The 19,641-nt window shown below is 35.5% G+C and overlaps 2 protein-coding genes across 3 annotated transcripts; one reads left to right on the top strand and one right to left on the bottom strand.

Annotated features, from left to right (window-relative positions):
• The first annotated feature begins 2,461 nt into the window (after positions 1-2,461).
• LOC100368893 (polyadenylate-binding protein 2-B-like) lies at positions 2,462-7,785 on the top strand. 2 transcript variants are annotated; one of them, XM_002736219.4, is made up of 6 exons: positions 2,462-2,834; positions 4,490-4,663; positions 4,922-5,028; positions 5,592-5,679; positions 5,825-5,970; positions 6,941-7,785. In XM_002736219.4, the coding sequence occupies exons 1-6, from the start codon at positions 2,688-2,690 to the stop codon at positions 6,972-6,974; spliced, it is 696 nt and encodes a 231-aa protein (XP_002736265.1). In that variant the 5' UTR covers positions 2,462-2,687; the 3' UTR covers positions 6,975-7,785. The 2 variants fall into 2 exon arrangements, with proteins under 2 accessions (XP_002736265.1, XP_006818400.1); XM_006818337.2 differs by having other exon boundaries at positions 5,825-6,041; positions 6,941-7,147.
• Positions 7,786-9,125: 1,340 nt separating this feature from the next.
• LOC100369039 (trafficking protein particle complex subunit 2-like protein) lies at positions 9,126-18,550 on the bottom strand. The gene is made up of 5 exons (XM_002736220.4): positions 18,280-18,550; positions 16,678-16,850; positions 13,425-13,512; positions 9,878-9,957; positions 9,126-9,393 (listed from the first exon to the last, which is right to left on the bottom strand). Exons 1-5 carry the CDS (start codon positions 18,310-18,312, stop codon positions 9,342-9,344), a joined length of 426 nt encoding a protein of 141 aa, XP_002736266.1. The 5' UTR covers positions 18,313-18,550; the 3' UTR covers positions 9,126-9,341.
• Between the last annotated feature and the right edge of the window lie 1,091 nt (positions 18,551-19,641).

The raw sequence follows: 19,641 nt of genomic DNA, 5'->3' as shown, positions 1-19,641 counted from the left end.
ATAACGTGAAAATGTCCAACTAAAGGCAAAAATTGCAATGTTTTGTTTGCAATGAAATTCGTACTTATGTTAATTCTGATATTTTTTTTCATATTTCTCATCCAAGTGTTGGACTATTTTTTTACGTTGCGTGTATTAGTGTTGTTGTTCTGCGTTTGTAGTGTATTTTTATGGAAATTGTTGGCTAAAATAAAAGATTTTCGTAAAAATACAATTTGCCCTAGCGTAAATACACCTTTAACGATCACTTCATGTCAGCTTTATCACTGCCATTTGAAGACACCAAATAACTCAGGTACTTTTTCACTGCGAAGAAAACCAAAGGTTAACCATAGAAGTGCACAAAACGGACCTTTGTCTGTCCATGGAGGTAAAAAGAAACTTTTTACCTCTATGGTCTGTCCTAATGTTTTGGTAAAAAAATAAATGCATTCTGCCTTAGTAGTGAGGAAAAGAATGTCAAACTCTTTACACTAACCTCAGACAACTAATACAGTATTATAATGATATTAGTAGTCTGGGCACTAACCATTGTCCCTCAACACCGGGACGGCGCCCTAACACTTGATCGAATGTGCAACAAATTATCATCAGCATAAAACGGATTAATCATTATCATGTTACCAGCTAAATGACATCCCACAACACATGTTTTGTAGCCTAGTACTGAGATCGTCAATATAAACTCAGAATAATATAGAACAGAATAACAACGCCCATTGTTGTAGATTACGCTAGTATGAGGCGTGCCTCGACGGTTCTTGCTGGTACATGTAGTTCATTGACACACGTTTGTCTAAAGTGAGCCCGAAGATTTCCGAACGAACTCACCTGCTTCGTGTTTTTTCGTAATATCGTTCTCGTGCTGACCATACAGGCGCATACTTTCAGTTGGAAATGAAATCTGTGAGTTTTAACCTTTTGAACGTCATCGTTTCTGTTCAAATTGGTAATTGTTTTCGTCTACGATATTTTGTGAATACATGATGAGCAAATTTATAGTACTAGTAATTTTTTTTCATTATTTTGACTTTCCCAGAATTTGACGAACTGTTTCTATAAAAGCCAATTAGCGGTGTTGTCGACGCCGGACAGTGTTCTTTTGTGTGGACGCTTCTCCGTTTTTTGTGGACAATGCGTTTGAAAACTTGATATGCTCACGCAACTAAGCCATTGAAGTCATTGAATATTCATTGGGAGGCTGATATTTTAATGAAGCATAAATTTTAATTATCTCTATTCTCGTTTTTTGCATAATTACAGAAACATGGAGAATAAACATAGAAAAAACTTCTTGCATATGTCTTGTCGCATTTGTGGAGATTATTTAACCGAGAATAAAGAAAAGAAAATGAACAACGACTCGGACCCAACTAATACACGGTTACTAAAAAAGATATAACCGTGACTAATATTACTCCCTGCGTACATCTCTCATTATCTCGCGTTATTTTATATAATAAAGAACATCGCGCTAGTTCGATCGGTTGTTACTACCTTATACATGTACTAGAATATGTTTAGATATTTAGAGTAGTAACACATTCACACTTCCGGACCGATTAGATTAAAAATATACGAAAATATTTACTTTTGAGATATAGTTCTTGGATATTTCAGCTTCGTCGTCCTGTACTTCATTTGGTCCGAGGGTTGGTAATTCGGACTTCTCAGAGTCCGTAAAAACGGAGAGTTTCGCGATTTTGACCAAAAAATGCCCCTTTATTTATAGTGTGAGATAGAAATTGTAAATAGCATCGGCGAAAGAATGCTTCCTTGTCGAACTTTATTAGTCTCTCCTCAGACTAGTAATACTAGTACTAATAATTACTAGTCCGAGGTCTCTCTAAACATGGAAGGTATTAACGGACGCAGATTATCCTGAAGCCCACCGGACACAAAGAGTTGGACCTTGGTACCAATACATTAAACGTCGTACAATGAATAAAGGCATTCATTCCCCTGTGAAGTATTTTTTTTTTTTTTTTGAATAACTTGCAATGGTTTAACTGTGACTGTGACTGTGACTGGTCAAACGCTTTTGTTGCGTTCATAACACAAATGTTTTTTCTGTGGAAATTTGGTATTTTTCCCGATTGATAGGAACCTGAAACGCGTTTCACAACTTTATTACTTTATTTCTGTAGTTCTGAAGCTCACGATTCACCGTACGGTTCCCCCATGACCCGAAGACCGGGAATCCGATTCGTGAGGTACCGGAACTGCGGCTACATTCAAGATCAAAGGTTCCCAAATATATCGAGTTTCCTTTTTGTTATCATGTGTACGCCAGTTGGCTGTGTTCTAAGCTCTAAGGAGCGATCAAGCATAATCCCACCTCCATTCGAAGAGGTTTGGAGAACAGTGTACCATGAGAGTTAAGTTGCTAACTTGATATTCGCAAGGGTCGCCGGGAACCAGCGAAAAATGATTGCAAATAGCGCCACCGCGTTGGGTTTCGGAAACATTTTTGTCGCGCCATCTTGGAATTTTATTATTTTCAGTGTTCAATTTTGTCCTAATATTTATCGAATGACATCCAGCTAATTCGGGGATATTTGAATTAGTATTGTAGATAGATAGGTAGTTTGCAGTATAGATTTTCAGTTATTATTATCCAAGCAAACGTTTCCTGGACTATTCCCACGGATTTCTGTGTTTTCGTGACTGTAATTTCCTATGAGACAATGGCGGCGAACGGAGAAGGAAGTTTCCAAATGGACCAAGTGGTTGATCAAGAAATAGTTGATCCCTCAGTTGGAGTAGATTTTGGAGTAGGCGACGAAGGCAATGATGAAAATGTCGGTGTTGCAGAGGAAGGTGTCGAAGATCCGGTAAGTTTGCTAAAAATTATGACTTTGACAAATTGGCATAATTAGGGTGCGACGTGCAAATATAGTTTATTGAAATGCGACACTATTGTAACAGATACCGAAATACTAGTAGCTGACAGCAGTAACATGTGTAGAATAGTTCACAGAATATACAAAATGTATATACATATAGCGGTCTCAAAGCCGTGCATTCCAGGCAATTTGTTTCCAAAGTAGATGTGTTTACATTACAAATATAAAGTGCCATTCTAGTTGGTGCAAATAAAAATGTAAACTATCTAAAATGCTAGTTTGAATATTTCCCTGATGAGTTGTATGTAGTGCATGTACATTTTAAGCTGTATGCATTTCCATAGACTTACTTTGTGTAAATTTCTGTTTTGGGGAGATAATCATTTATGATATAAATTGTTAAAATGCATTCAAGTGATACCAACTAAAACATTGTATGATGTTTATAGTCAGGGTTCTCCTAGGAGAATTATAGGGTAAGCCCCCCCCCCCCCCCCACTCTGCAATGTTGGATAGTAAAGTAAGACAGTAAAGCATAATTATTTTAACAATGAATACAGTACAGGTGGTTAACATAGTTTTCGTTATTAAAATTATGTTGTTTTCCAAGGGGAGAGCACTGTACTTTTTGGTATTGTGTGAATTATGGTGCTTAGTTGTGTGGCATTTGTAATGGGTGCTGGACATCTCAACCCAAAAAAATCTCGACCCATTTTTCATTGGACAACTCGACCCAGGACCCCTAGACATCTCGACCCACCTATTTCAGATGACCCGCCGCCTTGACCTGATCCCAATAGCGTCGTACTTTTCCCAATAGCGTCGTACTTTTCCCAATAGCGTCGTACTTTTCCAAGTGCGCGTAGACCACAGTGTTTGTTTCACTGATTTATTATTTTTTGCTGCTTTCACTGTTCATTTCACAAAGATGCATACGGTACTTATATATATTTTTGCTGTACAAAATAAAAAATGCCGTACTGAGGAAATGTATTCGTGCCGTGTCGATGTGTGTCACATCGATGTTACGTTATATACACCTACCCACCGCGTTAAATGGTAGAACCAAAGATGGCGGTCGATTTGTGTTTAAGGTTCGGTTCGATCATGTTCCCTGTTTTCAATGTTTCGAATCAATAGATGTCGTTCATTCAAACACAACATTCATATACAGCACGATACGCAATATCGCGAAAATTTTAAGTTATCTAAGGGCAACATTATCAACGTTGAACTACATAGAGGTTCGCGTCGCCACACTTAGATAGGGTCGGGTCGATGCGGTGGGTCGAGATGCCCAGGGTGTCTGGGTCGAGATGTCCAATTTGGGTCGAAGTGTCTTGGGTCGAGAAATTTTTGGGTCGAGATGTCTAGAAATCTTTGTAATCATGCAAGACTTGCTTGTACATGTACATGTATTTCACAATATAGTTTCAATTATAGTTCAGGGGAGTGTACTAAATGCAAATGTTTGGCCTATATGTTTCTATTGAAGATGCATTTCATATGCTAGTAGAATTAAATGTGGTATACATACTAGTTACTCGCACCATTGATTTTAGACACTATCTGAGTGTGAAAGATAAATAAAAAAAAAGTAATTGCTATAATAGTGATACTATAATGTGGCTATATTACAATAGGAGCTTGAGGCAATCAAAGCAAGAGTCAGAGAAATGGAAGAAGAGGCTGAAAAACTAAAAGAAATGCAGAATGAAGTAGAAAAGCAGATGAACATGACAAGTCCAACTCAGATGACTCCAATATCTTTGGAAGATAAAGTTGAAGTTGATGCCAGATCAGTTTATGTGGGAAATGCAAGTACATTGTTTTTCTATTTATATGCGTGTCACAGAAAAGTGTTGTTGCTAGAGGGCGTGCTATTGAAACACGTTTAAAAAAAAAAAAATTTGAAGAAAAAGTAAGGAGGTTAATTTTCTCTGAAACAAAATTAGATACCGTTATGTAAGCTGCTCATATATTGGATGCATGTCAGTGGCTTACACCATTACTCGATGATATTGTGCTTTTTCATACATGACTTCTCATTCCTTTTTACATATTTTGCCTTACAGGTTGACTACTCTGCGACTGCTGAGGAACTCGAAGCACATTTCCATGGTTGTGGATCTGTGAATCGAGTGACAATATTATGTGACAAGTTTACTGGACATCCTAAAGGGTTGGTGGTACGCTGCTTGGATGCAGGGCTGATCAATAGTTTATATTCTTCTTTCACAAACACATTACATGTTCACACATTGATTCTGGCTCTCATCAATCGCTCATTCTCTATGTTCATGTAGTTGGCCAACAAGGATAAAGTTTTTATTTTACATTGTAGATTTTGTGCAGCGTTAGCATATTATGTGCATTACATTAAAATAACATGAACAAACAAATTAGTTTTTAACATTGCCATAGTGAGTACATTTATTGAGGAAATTAGTAACTAATTAATATTAATATTCAACCTGTTTTTGTGACCAAAATTCCCATTTCAAATACATATCGATAGTCATTGTCAAACAATTACAAAAGAGCAAGCTGATGTTTAAAATATCCATTTTGTCACAAATGCTTGTATTCAATTTTAATGGGCCGATTATTAGGTCGATCCCATCATATCTCTGCTTATCCTTGGTTCTTGTCTCTTCGTTTAATAACCAATAACCACAAATGAACTTTTGTGTCTAATTGTACACTCGGCATGCATGTTATCCCTTACCTAACCCATTTTTACAGATTTGCATACATTGAATATGCGGATAAAGATTCAGTACAGACTTCCTTGGCATTGGATGAATCATTATTTAAAGGCAGACAAATTAAGGTAATTGTTGTATGGTCAGTCATGAAGTAGAACTGAAGCTACAATTATCAATGAAATGATTTGATATAATATGAACAATACTAGTCTTCCTAGTCAACTATAAAATTATTATGATCCCCATTTATTTTGATCACTTGATTTTCAGGTTCTCCCAAAACGTACAAATAGACCTGGCATTAGTACAACTAATCGAGGTCCTCGAGGACGTGGGTTCAGACGTGGTGCTAGGGCGCCATTCAACATGCAGTATTACAGTGGCTACGTTCCAAGACCGAGGGGATCAAGATTTAGGTACAACACGGGATTCTTTGATATTTCCTGATATGCTATCTGAATAATTGAAGTTACTTTCAGTCTACGATGTAAGCTGAATCATTGCGCTGTCTTTTATGACTGCATGACTCATTAAGACTTTCCTGGTTAGCAGGATATTGTGATTGGCTAACCCTGATGTGGAGATGCGACGTAATAGCTATGGACACTCGATGCTCCATCTACGGCCATCTTGACTTTGCTGCTTTTGCCATCTCGCTAACTTTGTAATACCTTTTGCCCTTGATGTAATTGTTGATGTAAATTGAAAGCTGTAGATTTTCTGGTTGTTTGGCTAAACTGCAACACACTACTCTGATTACAATTACATCAAGGGATTCTTGCTGTTAGCTAAATATAGTTGCGACTAAGCTAGTATTAGTGTGCTTAGTGGTCAACCCTGTGAATTGCTTTTATTTGCATGATGTAATGGTTAAAGGTGTGGACGATACACAGGTTCTGTTCTTTGGACCGAGATGAAATAGACTTTCCTACCTCAGCTGTGTCTAGTTTTGCAGGGAATTCCCCTACAAGTCTCAGTCTGTTCTGAGAAGTGGTTTTCATTAATTTATTTCTCAAATGCTTATACTGTTCATGAGTCGCACCAGTGATTTTATAAATTAAAATACTTCACATCATTTGGGTGAGAATGCCGTGCTTAATCACTAGTCTGCTCTTCTATGCCCCTAACTATTGTTGTGCGTTAGTTTGAATGGAGTGTGCCAGTTTTTAATATGAAATTTTCCAATCATTCCATCTTTATGCTTTAAACATTACCGATATATCATTCATGCGCTCCAAGAGTTCATTTTAAATTATCAAGCAAAGGGAGAGTCCTATATGCCAGTCCTAAATTATATACCGATACCCTGTATTGATGTACTAAAACAATACTTAAGAAGATCTACTGCTTAAATCATCCTAACCTTTGTATTTGATTCGTTCACAGGAGCCGTAGGGCAGTTTATTACTCACCATACTAAAAGGCCAGTTAGTATTATTTTCAACCCCCTGACGAAAAAAATACTGCACCACGTCGGGGGGTAAAAAGAAGAGAACAAAAAAAAGATGCAGTAAAAAAAAAAGATTCAAGATGTGCAAACTTGGAAAACCTATATATTGATATGTATATATAATATATATACACAAACACGTATGTTACTTGTTGAGTGCCTAGCTTGAATAGATGGAATTTATACAGAAGAAGATGTACTGTTATGTGCGTGTCTATTTCTGCGTCTAAAGTACGAGGCAGGCGACATGTGTTATCGTCATCCACCTGCGTTAAATTTCCTTTATATATATAATTGTTGTATACATATACTACCAGTTGGGTTTATTTCAAATTTATTTGGCAGCTTTGTATTCAGTGTCTGAATACTTGGAAAAACTAGCATTTTATTTGGAATACAAGTTTGGGCCTCGAAAAGTGAAACTTTTTTTGGCAAAGTTAAAAATTCTTGTTGATACAAGATTCCCTGTGTTTCTGTTTGGCATTGATGTGTGTGTAGACTTGCTCTTTGAATGAGAAAGCCAAATATGACTGTGTTGAGGTAATAGTTGCACTGTTCTGTGGTTCATGTGTATTATCTCTTTCAGAACCAGGAGTGGATCATGTACATCATCAAGGTGGCAAAGAGAGTGGAGGCTACTATTTAGATCTCTGAAGTCTATGGTACTTCTTTTTGGACTCACTTGAGGGTAAATGGGGGAAAAAAAGATTAAAAAAAAAGGAAAGAACTCTCCAAATGAGAGAAAAAAAAAAAGTAAAAAAAAAAAATTGATTGAAAAAAAGAGGCCAAAAAAAGGGGACAGTAAGAGAAAAAAATGGAATGATTGTAGATGCATACAAACCACTGTATTCTTTATTTTATTTGCAATTAATAAATTTGAGCATTTTACATTGTGTGTTTCTATTGTGATTTTCCTATGATAGAGCACCTAAATATCATAGTTTAAATAACATGCTTATTGTAGTTAATGCCTTGTATGGCTTTAGTATGTCTACCCTAACAAGTCTATTGGAGAGAACCTTGATCATAATACCTAATGGCTGTCATTGGCTTTGTTCTACACCTCTGGCAGAGAGGGAGTCGTCCCTAGACTTAGTTGCACTCATAACATTCAGATCAAAGACTGATGGTGCCATGGGAGAACATCTGTCTGAAAGTCTAGTAGAAGGTACTGGAGAGATTTCTAGATCTTCTGTTCTGGCCTTAGTCTCATAGTGTGATATTGGAAAGTGATTTAGACAAGGCTGCCAAGATCTTCAAGAATGAGAACAATACAACTTGTTTTGCCCCACTCTCCCATCAATTGTGTTCACCATTCTCTGTAACCATGATAAAGATAACTGCAGTACAAGTCAGCATGAATCATTTAATTTCACCATTTTGATGTTCTAAGCATATTCACTGGCATTTAATTTTACAAGTTCACAGATTTAATTTAGAGGATTTCACTTGGAAGTGAAAATAGTGAAATCAAAACCCAATGAATAATTAATTTATTTACAGTATTTTGTCAAGTCTTATAGTGGAGATCATGTAGTTCTCTAATATGGAAACAAGTTTGAATTTTCATTTTACATTTACATGTATAAATTAAAACTAATAAACCTGAGACAAATATAAAAATGATGAGGCAAATGTCTGGTGAGAACTCTGCATTTAAGCCAGAATGGAAACTAGATTTGCTCCCAGGTTTGGAAAGCCAATCTATGCCAAACACTTTGGATATTCACTTACATGAGTCAATATATTTGCTTTATCAGATGGTTTTGAGGTATATTACAAGGTTTTATATAAATGCATGATGTGATATTGTCAAGAAAAAGATTCAAATTAGTGGCAAAATAAAACCTTAAGCACATTATATTAATGATTATACAAGCTCACTTTGCCTGATAAAACATTTTGGACTAATTATGTTGCATGCATCTCACCACTAGGATGTTTCCCAATGAAAAAATTCGAACAATATTTAATTTCATGATTCAGTGAACTTTAACATCAACGTCCTATGGTCTTGGGCTTGTCATGACATGTTAAGGTGTGGCAAAAGCTATCATTTGTTGAGGTGTAGAGCAATTGGTAACCTATGCCTTGTATTTGTCTTCATAATGTTCTAGCAGATTCAAAGTTCAGAGAAAGTTTAATCTGTCAATCAGAGTTGATATTTTGAATGAAGGGAAGAAATAATCCCTCGCGGTAATGACAAGGTCGACCTATTGCACTAACAGTTTGTGTAGCTGCACACGCTGTGTATGAATGACTGCAATGTCATTCCTTAACATTTTCCACTGGATGATAATACTGAACACATAGCAATGTACTTATACCAAATAGTTATTAAGATTGTACTTCTGAAACCATCATCTGTAATACCAGTTTGTCAAATGAACTGAAATACATAAACAGTGACATTATTAGCTGCTAAATATGGCATTCTCCAGTCAGGAGTAATGAAACATAAAACACTGCAGTTGTGGAGATAAAAATATTTGAACAATGCAAACTATCATATCTTATAAGTGTTAGTTTCTAAATTTATATCCACATTCACTCAGACATTCCACTGATTGAGCAGGTATATCTAAAGCAGTTATCGTGACCTTGGTATTTTGATTTGTACAAAGATCACTCAAAATATGCTGCGAAATATCATTTACAGATATCTAATCAACTTTCATTTACCCAAATTTAGATCCTACTTCATCATAAATCCCCTTCATAAGTCTGGTGCCCATAGTTCACAAATTAAAACTAATAATACACGTGTTAGTATGTCCATGGTGTAATCCAGGTTTATGTGTGCTTCTTGTAAGCTAATATAGTACCGGGTATATAAAGTTGAATAATTATTTGAGTTACACAACTGAACTTACCGGGATTTGATTGTTTCACCTGGAGTATAGAAAGGATTGCACAGCATATCTGTATAGGCATTATGAAGTTTACGGAACATCTACAGTAAAAATTAAACATTGAAATTGGTGTGAAGATTTAATGGAGATCAACAACATTACTGGATTTTGTTTTTAAGAAAATACCTAATGAACTATAGTAGATATATGAAACACCAACTCCTATATGTTTGTATAATGAATTGAATGAATGAAATTTTTTTTTTTTTTTTAAAACAACATTAAATGTAGAAATTGTACAAGAAGTAAATATATATAAATAAATAATGAATGCTACTTTTTTTTGGTGAGGATTACAGATATAGTTCATCAGAACTAATCAGGTCCATAACCCCTGTATATACAATTTCATAGTTTAATCCAATAAATCTTCAAATAAAAAAAATAGTATGCTATGCTTCAAATTGTTGGCTTGTGGCAAAAAGCGGAAGAATTACTGCCTTAATTATGTCATTAAAAGCACATGCAATTATGTAAATTAATTTGACTGACTGACTGACTATGTGTTACTTGCATGTCTCAGCATAAAGTAATATGCATATTCATGTTTTGGGGCCATGGCATTTTACCAGTATGACATTTTTTTGACATAAAAACAGGGTTTTACACGACGCAATATATTGCGTCATTGACGCATAATTATGACCGTATGACCCACATAAAAATCAGCAGTGCGTCCTGCGGGACGCAGGAATTTTGTCGACAAGTCGTGAGTAATCCATCCCTCCATTTGATCTGCAGTAATTGCTAAATGGGCTATTGTAACACTTGAACCTCCCTCGATTTAAAATGGAACAGTTCTCAACATTTAAACATGGCGACAGTGCCAAGGCAGACCGATCTCCATTGTTTCTTTGGCGGCAGGCCGTTCAGCCCGTCTACTAGTTCTCTCGTTAAAGCTTCACCAGCTACGTTCAGTGAAAAGCCCCACATTTTACTAAAGAAAGGTCGTTCTTTCAACGATGGGTAGCTAAATCGTTTTAAATGGCTCTGAAACGTTATGGAATGTGAAGTTTGTGTGAGAGCGAAAGCCAAAAACCACTTCACTGACGGGTGTTCAAATTTTCGAAACTCAACTCTCATCCGGCATCAAGACACTAGAAGTCACATAGATTGTGTCCATGTGTTGTCCATGAAGTGAGACTTTACGGCCGCTCGTCTGGTAGCAAACAAGAGGAAATATCAAGGTAGAAGTGACAATCTGCGAACTGTTTATGTTATGGCTAAAAGCGATCTCCCTTGCGATGTTTTTACCGATTTCATGCATGTTCTGAATTTGTTGTATGAATAAAGACCTGGATAAAACTTAGTAAATTAGATGTTTTTTCATACTGGTACTCCAACATTGAACTCAAATCATTTCATTAACTCTCCATTGTATTGTTTTCCCTATTTAACATATCAATTTCTTGATTTGTGTATGACCCTCAAATTTGCAATTATGACCCCCGAATTTTCAGACAAGGGGTCCCAATAAATCCCATATCTAAAAAATTATGTAAAACCCTGTATATCACCTTACACATACTGGCAAGAAAGAACTATAAATGGTTATACCAATTTGAATGAAATATGTCCATGTACGACCGAGATCAGAGCTTGATTTTGATGAATTTGTAGCACAAAAATGGCCATCTTGAATTGGATCATGAAACAATGCCTATGCACCTGTATAACATGATGTGCAATGTGTGTGAAGTTTAAATGGACAGACGTGCTGATGCACAGAGGTAAAATTATAATGTCCGAACATTATTATGTCTGAACAGGGACTAATAATGTATTCTTTACCATGTCATATAAGGTTCAAAGTTGATTCTACGCTTGAGTTGGCCTGCTTCTAATAGTAAGTAAGTCACAATTTTGGCTAAGTCGCATGCAGTTGGATGGCTCTTAAAAATTCTATTGTATTTTGCCGCCAGATTTGTAAAAGAACTAATGTTTCGTTCCATAGTGTATTTATGTGTCAATTACTGAGATATAAAGGGTGACAGTGACCTGTTGACTAAAGTGTCAAGTTGCAACTTGCATAGTTCTCAGCTGGTCCCCATTTGATAAAGCTCTATAAAACTCAGTGAGTTGAATCCATCACTCTGATCCCTTGTTCTCAACTGAGCAGCATGTTTAAGCGAAAGCTATCCAGTCTGTTCGCAAGTCAAAAAACTTGCAGCGATCGACTGTGTCAAGATTCGTGGGTGGTAAAGAAGGGAGCTGAACAGAAAATGTGCGAAATTATCCAAAAATGATGACATCGATAAAGCAAATGTACTATAGGGGTATACAAACCCATGTTATGCTTTTTATCCATTTTTAATGGTTTGCTAAGTCACGACTGCTGATAAGTTATGTATTTTGCTTGGATCCTGAGACCCGTGACTTAGCGAAAGGGGGTCACTGTAGTACCAGATTCTGCTGTAAATTCGCCCATCCGAAAAATCGCCCTGGGCAATTTCACGACTGGTGGGCCCTTGTTTGGGGTTCAAAATTTCAAAAAAAATTGTTGGGGACTTGTATTTTCAGTGAAAAATCCACCTACGCCAACTTTTAACGCCGGCAGTTGGACCACCCAAAACAAAAAGAAACTATTGCAGAAGCTAATCTAAAATTTGATACATTTTTTTCTTGCTGGATTGAAAAGTAGACCGCCTAAAATGTCATTACAATGTCACCAAGCGCATCTTTCTCCAAAAAAATCACATTAACAAACTTTGTGTGCCAAATATTATTATTAATATTGAAAGTATATTCTAAAAGAAGTTTCAAATAAAAACGAACACAACTGCATTGCTTAGTGGCAAATGATCGCGGTAGCACAATCCGGTCATGCTGCATTTCACAGTTGTTGATTATTACCGAGTAATGATTATAATAACGTGCAAAAAATAAATTCGTTGAATTGTTATGAAATGCAAACAAATTCAACTTATTTCATCGTAAGCGTATGATTCTGGTCACACTTTGAACGCTCGATGCTGTAGAAATGACGGTGTTCTTTGACCTGACAGGTCAAATCGCTAATTAACCAATGAAAATAATGGATGATGCCAACGTGTTCAAATTACCATAGCTCATTTAAATATGTTAATGTTATTGAACGCAGCACGGAAGAGATTTGCCGATGTTGTTGTACGATTTTTTGGCTTGTTTTTTGATGGGAAAGCAGCATGATTTGTTTTTAAATAACAAAAAATTAGTTGTTTCCAAAAAATAAACTGAGCATTTGAAGAATAATTTAACATTGTTTACAGTTATAACAGCTCATTGTCGAAACTAAGCTACCCATTCACGCAATAGACATTATACTCTTGAATAGGCGTCAATGACTCCGGTGAAACTTTTATGCATCATGAAAGATTAAAATAACACCTTAAAAAAACTGCCGAAAAATCAGCGATTTTTTTGGTCTTATTTTATTTTTTCAAAAACCAAAATTGCCATTTAACGGCCCTGGGCGAATTTACAGCAGAATTCGGTATTATAACCACTTTAAGATTAAATGAATACTTACACTTCTAATTTCATTGTCTCTCAGTAAAGTATTAGATGTTTCTACTACGATAACAAACTTGACCTTTGTATTGGTCACATAGCCATAGCTGGATGAATCTTAGTCAAGGAACATTATTACATTTCTCCACAACCTAAACTCGGCCAATAAATCTCAGTCAAGAAACGTTGTTACATTTTGCCACATCTTAAACTCAGCCAATAAATCTCAGTTAAGAAACGTTGTTACATTTTGCCACATTTTAAACTCAGCCAACAAATCTCAGTCAAGAAACGTTGTTACATTTTGCCACATCTTAAACTCAGCCAATAAATCTCAGTCAAGAAACGTTGTTACATTTTGCCACATTTTAAACTCAGCCAATAAATCTCAGTCAAGAAACGTTGTTACATTTTGCCACATCTTAAACTCGGCCAACAAATCTCAGTCATGAAACGTTGTTACATTTTGCCACATCTTAAACTCAGCCAACAAATCTCAGTCAAGAAACGTTGTTACATTTTGCCACATTTTAAACTCAGCCAATAAATCTCAGTCAAGAAACGTTGTTACATTTTGCCACATCTTAAACTCAGCCAATAAATCTCAGTCAAGAAACGTTGTTACATTTTGCCACATCTTAAACTCAGCCAACAAATCTCAGTCAAGAAACGTTGTTAAATTTTGCCACATTTTAAACTCAGCCAATAAATCTCAGTCAAGAAACGTTGTTACATTTTGCCACATCTTAAACTCAGCCAACAAATCTCAGTCAAGAAACGTTGTTACATTTTGCCACATCTTAAACTCAGCCAACAAATCTCAGTCAAGAAACGTTGTTACATTTTGCCACATCTTAAACTCAGCGAACAAATCTCAGTCAAGAAACCTTGTTACATATTGCCACATTTTAAACTCAGCCAATAAATCTCAGTCAAAAAACGTTGTTACATTTTGCCACATCTTAAACTCAGCCAACAAATCTCAGTCAAGAAACGTTGTTACATTTTGCCACATCTTAAACTCAGCCAATAAATCTCAGTCAAGAAACGTTGTTACATTTTGCCACATCTTAAACTCAGCCAATAAATCTCAGTCAAGAAATGTTGTTACATTTTGCCACATCTTAAACTCAGCCAACAAATCTCAGTCAAAAAACGTTGTTACATTTTGCCACATCTTAAACTCAGCCAACAAATCTCAGTCAAGAAACGTTGTTACATTTTGCCACATCTTAAACTCAGCCAACAAATCTCAGTCAAGAAACGTTGTTACATTTTGCCACATCTTAAACTCAGCCAACAAATCTCAGTCAAGAAACGTTGTTACATTTTGCCACATCTTAAACTCAGCCAACAAATCTCAGTCAAGAAACGTTGTTACATTTTGCCACATTTTAAACTCAGCCAATAAATCTCAGTCAAGAAACGTTGTTACATTTTGCCACATTTTAAACTCAGCCAACAAATCTCAGTCAAAAAACGTTGTTACATTTTGCCACATCTTAAACTCAGCCAACAAATCTCAGTCAAGAAACGTTGTTACATTTTGCCACATCTTAAACTCAGCCAACAAATCTCAGTCAAGAAACGTTGTTACATTTTGCCACATCTTAAACTCAGCCAATAAATCTCAGTCAAGAAACGTTGTTACATTTTGCCACATTTTAAACTCAGCCAATAAATCTCAGTCAAGAAACGTTGTTACATTTTGCCACATTTTAAACTCAGCCAATAAATCTCAGTTAAGAAACGTTGTTACATTTTGCCACATCTTAAACTCAGCCAACAAATCTCAGTCAAGAAACGTTGTTACATTTTGCCACATCTTAAACTCAGCGAACAAATCTCAGTCAAGAAACGTTGTTACATTTTGCCACATCTTAAACTCAGCGAACAAATCTCAGTCAAGAAACGTTGTTACATTTTGCCACATTTTAAACTCAGCCAATAAATCTCAGTCAAGAAACGTTGTTACATTTTGCCACATCTTAAACTCAGCGAACAAATTTCAGTCAAGAAACGTTGTTACATTTTGCCACATTTTAAACTCAGCCAACAAATCTCAGTCAAGAAACGTTGTTACATTTTGCCACATTTTAAACTCAGCCAATAAATCTCGGTCAAGAAACGTTGTTACATTTTGCCACATCTTAAACTCAGCCAATAAATCTCGGTCAAGAAACGTTGTTACATTTTGCCACATCTTAAACTCAGCCAACAAATCTCAGTCAAGAAACGTTGTTACATTTTGCCACATCTTAAACTCAGCCAACAAATCTCAGTCAAGAAACATTGTTACATTTTGCCACATCTTAAACTCAGCCAACAAATCTCAGTCAAGAAACGTTGTTACATTTTGCCACATCTTAAACTCAGCCAACAAATCTCAGTCAAGAAACGTTGTTACATTTTGCCACATCTTAAACTCAGCCAACAAATCTCAGTCAAGAAACATTGTTACATTTTGCCACATCTTAAACTCAGCCAACAAATCTCAGTCAAGAAACGTTGTTACATTTTGCCACATCTTAAACTCAGCCAACAAATCTCAGTCAAGAAACGTTGTTACATTTTGCCACATTTTAAACTCAGCCAATAAATCTCAGTCAAAAAACGTTGTTACATTTTGCCACATCTTAAACTCAGCCAACAAATCTCAGTCAAGAAACGTTGTTACATTTTGCCACATCTTAAACTCAGCCAACAAATCTCAGTCAAGAAACGTTGTTACATTTTGCCACATTTCAAACTCAGCCAATAAATCTCAGTCAAGAAACGTTGTTACATTTTGCCACATTTTAAACTCAGCCAATAAATCTCAGTCAAGAAACGTTGTTACATTTTGCCACATCTTAAACTCAGCCAATAAATCTCAGTCAAGTAATGTTGTTACATTTTGCCACATTTTAAACTCAGCCAATAAATCTCAGTCAAGAAACGTTGTTACATTTTGCCACATCTTAAACTCAGCCAATAAATCTCAGTCAAGTAATGTTGTTACATTTTGCCACATTTTAAACTCAGCCAATAAATCTCAGTCAAGAAACGTTGTTACATTTTGCCACATCTTAAACTCAGCCAACAAATCTCAGTCAAGAAACGTTGTTACATTTTGCCACATTTCAAACTCAGCCAATAAATCTCAGTCAAGAAACGTTGTTACATTTTGCCACATTTTAAACTCAGCCAATAAATCTCAGTCAAGAAACGTTGTTACATTTAAATCCTTAAATCCTTAAACAAATACATTTGTATGTCAAAGCTAAGGATACACCTTGTAATCTTCTGTTGGGTATAACAAACCAAGGTACAGTTCTCGAAGATCATTAACACTTTTACTAACTGAGGAAACTTTTTCTTCCACCACATCCAGACATGTATGCACTGTGTAGTGAAACTTCAATTCATTTTCAGTTGGTATAGTCTTGATGTATAGTGGGTAATTCTGAGAATAGACAAGATTCATTACTGATTTTTTTTGGACTAGGGGTCAAATGTCAATAACATTCAAAATGAACATATACTAGAAAATTTCAATTTTCAGTATTGTTATATGATATTGTATTTGAAAACATTTTTGAAAAACAATGAAATTCTCGAATATGCATGTGTGTCCTGTAAAATACTTTATTTTCACTTGGAATTAATTTTGGCTGGAGGAATGAATCACAAATTGTTGTCAACACATGTATGTTTCATACCACATAGGTGGTTAAGGTGCACACTCAATATTTTAACTGTAATTTGTGACTTAATTAGTGTCTGCTAGCATATAGATAGGGCAGTTCTACCACAATTATGATTTCCATATTTTAAAATTGTCTGCTAATTATTAAATGTCACCTATCACAAATTGTTGTCAACACATGTATGTTTCATACCACATAGGTGGTTAAGGTGCACACTCAGTATTTTAACTGTAATTTGTGACTTAATTAGTGTCTGCTAGCAAATAGATAGGGCAGTTCTACAACAATTATGATTTCCATATTTTATAATTGTCTGCTAATTATTAAATGTCACCTATCACAAATTGTAGTCAATACATGTATGTTTCATACCACATAAGTGGTTAAGGTGCATACTCAATATTTTTACTGTAATTAGTGACTTAATTAGTGTCTGCTAGCAAAAAGAGCAGTTCTACCATAATTATGATTTCTATATTTTAAAAATGTCTGCTAATTATTAAATATCACCTATCACAAATTGTAATCAATACATGTATGTTTCATACCATATAAGTCGATAAGGTGCACACTCAATATTTTCCAAAAAATATTGGGAATAGTGTTTTATATACACGCACAAAGAGATACACTTTCAGGGGGAGTGAGTACATTTGTTAGAATTTCTCTGTTTAAATGAATATTAGCCATTTACATTAATATATTGATGTCAAACTATGATTACGTGATGCAAAAAGATGTAATAAACTTTGATTCAAAGCATTATTATGCCTTATAGACTGTGGCTGCTAGTGTGTCTGCTAGCTTCCACTGTCTGCTGGGAGTGTCTGCTAGCTTCAGCAGAGTGGCCCATGCAAGTCATATTCATACTAGATGGCTGCAGCCATCATCCCCAACTCCAAGCCTATACCCTCCAGTGCCCCCTGATTTAATTATACATGCCCCTCCTTACGACATCTACAGTTATCCAGAGAGGCATATTGAACTGGGGGTTGGGGTTGGGGTTAGGGTGTAGGCTAGAGTTAGGATTAGTGATGGTGGATACAAAAAGAACTCTCCCTATTATGAACCAAAACTAAACCATCTGAAAGATGTGCTACATTGTATTTATTAGGACTTGTGAGGCATTGTATCATTGAATAAAATACCCAGGCTATACTATAAATTTAGCAAATAGTAACTTACTTCTTTCGCAATAACAGAAACACACACTGCCATTTTCGAGCCTCAAAAAGCGTGGTGGCCGGTTTCTGAATCGATCCTGTTTTGGTTTTGTACAAATTGCGTCTACCCTAGGTTTTACCGCTGAAGTACAACAGTTAAAAGTCTTAATCAGTCAGTTCTTGGGTATCACATACATTCACTGGATGCTCAGTTACTGGTGTCAGGGAAATCGTCGGATAAACTCCGAATAGCGAAGATTGTTCCCAGGAACAGACAGGTTTATGTAGTGCTCTGTAAACAGTCGGTCTGATCGGGGATATCCCAACCTCATTCCAAACACATAAAGGTAATTAAAACAAATCCGGAGTAATTTTGTAAAGGCTACATTTTGTTTCCTAGATATTGAAATACAGTTAATAATAAATTTGTTTAGCTGTGAAATAATAACTTTTCATGAATAGTACACGTGATTTGATTATTTTGTGTCAGCTGACTTATTGTTTCTCGCGAACGAGCCTAAACAACTCCTACCTATCGTGGTTTCCCGTTCAAAATATAGGATGATGTTGTTAATCAAACTCTTTCAATTTATGTTAATGTTTCATGCTTTTTATTCAACCAACTCCAACCCAAGTAAGCCAAATGTGATACTGATGCTCATGGACGATGTACGTATAATCTTTTCATTAATATTAGTTGACTTCAAGCTGAACTTGAACCATTTGTTCCATCTAGACTATTCCACTAAGATGGAACACATAAAATGAACACATAATATTTATTGAAATGTAATTAAAGAAAGTATAAAATATAAACAAAAGGTAAAAATAAAAAAGTATAAGGTAAAAATAACAACTATTCAATAAACTGATACGACCAATATTAGTTTATGGTAACAATATCTGGAGAGGTGAAAGTGAAAGCCATTGAGAATGTATACCTAAGCTACTGTCGGTTTTTATCTGGCGTTTCAAAAAATACTCCCAAAATGGGGATTTACAGAGAACTTGGCAGATACCCATTAGATATATTCATCAAGAGACATTAAATGACCAAATATCACAATCACCCTTCTTATATATAATACCCTTCTTAAAAAAGCTGCAGATTTAAACAAGAAAATTAACAGTAAATGGTACGAGGAAGTGGAAACCCAACTTGCTAATATTAACCGATCAGGAATTATTACCTATTAAATGATATAGAATTTTAAACAATGACCTATTTTTATTTTTTAAGGGAAAGAAATTAATCTAACTATTACTTTTCATATCTCAAAATTTTGCTCGATAACGTAGAATGAAGTTGTATGATGATATGAATTGTAAAATTTTAAAAAATTTAATTTTGTGAGTTTCCAGAGAGATAACATTTTTCCATTAT

Source organism: Saccoglossus kowalevskii, chromosome 6 (assembly GCF_978046115.1).
Source record: "Saccoglossus kowalevskii chromosome 6, keSacKowa6.1, whole genome shotgun sequence".
Lineage (NCBI taxonomy): Eukaryota > Metazoa > Hemichordata > Enteropneusta > Harrimaniidae > Saccoglossus > Saccoglossus kowalevskii.
Note: the sequence above shows the minus strand (reverse complement) of the source record. Positions and strands in the feature narration are given on the sequence as shown.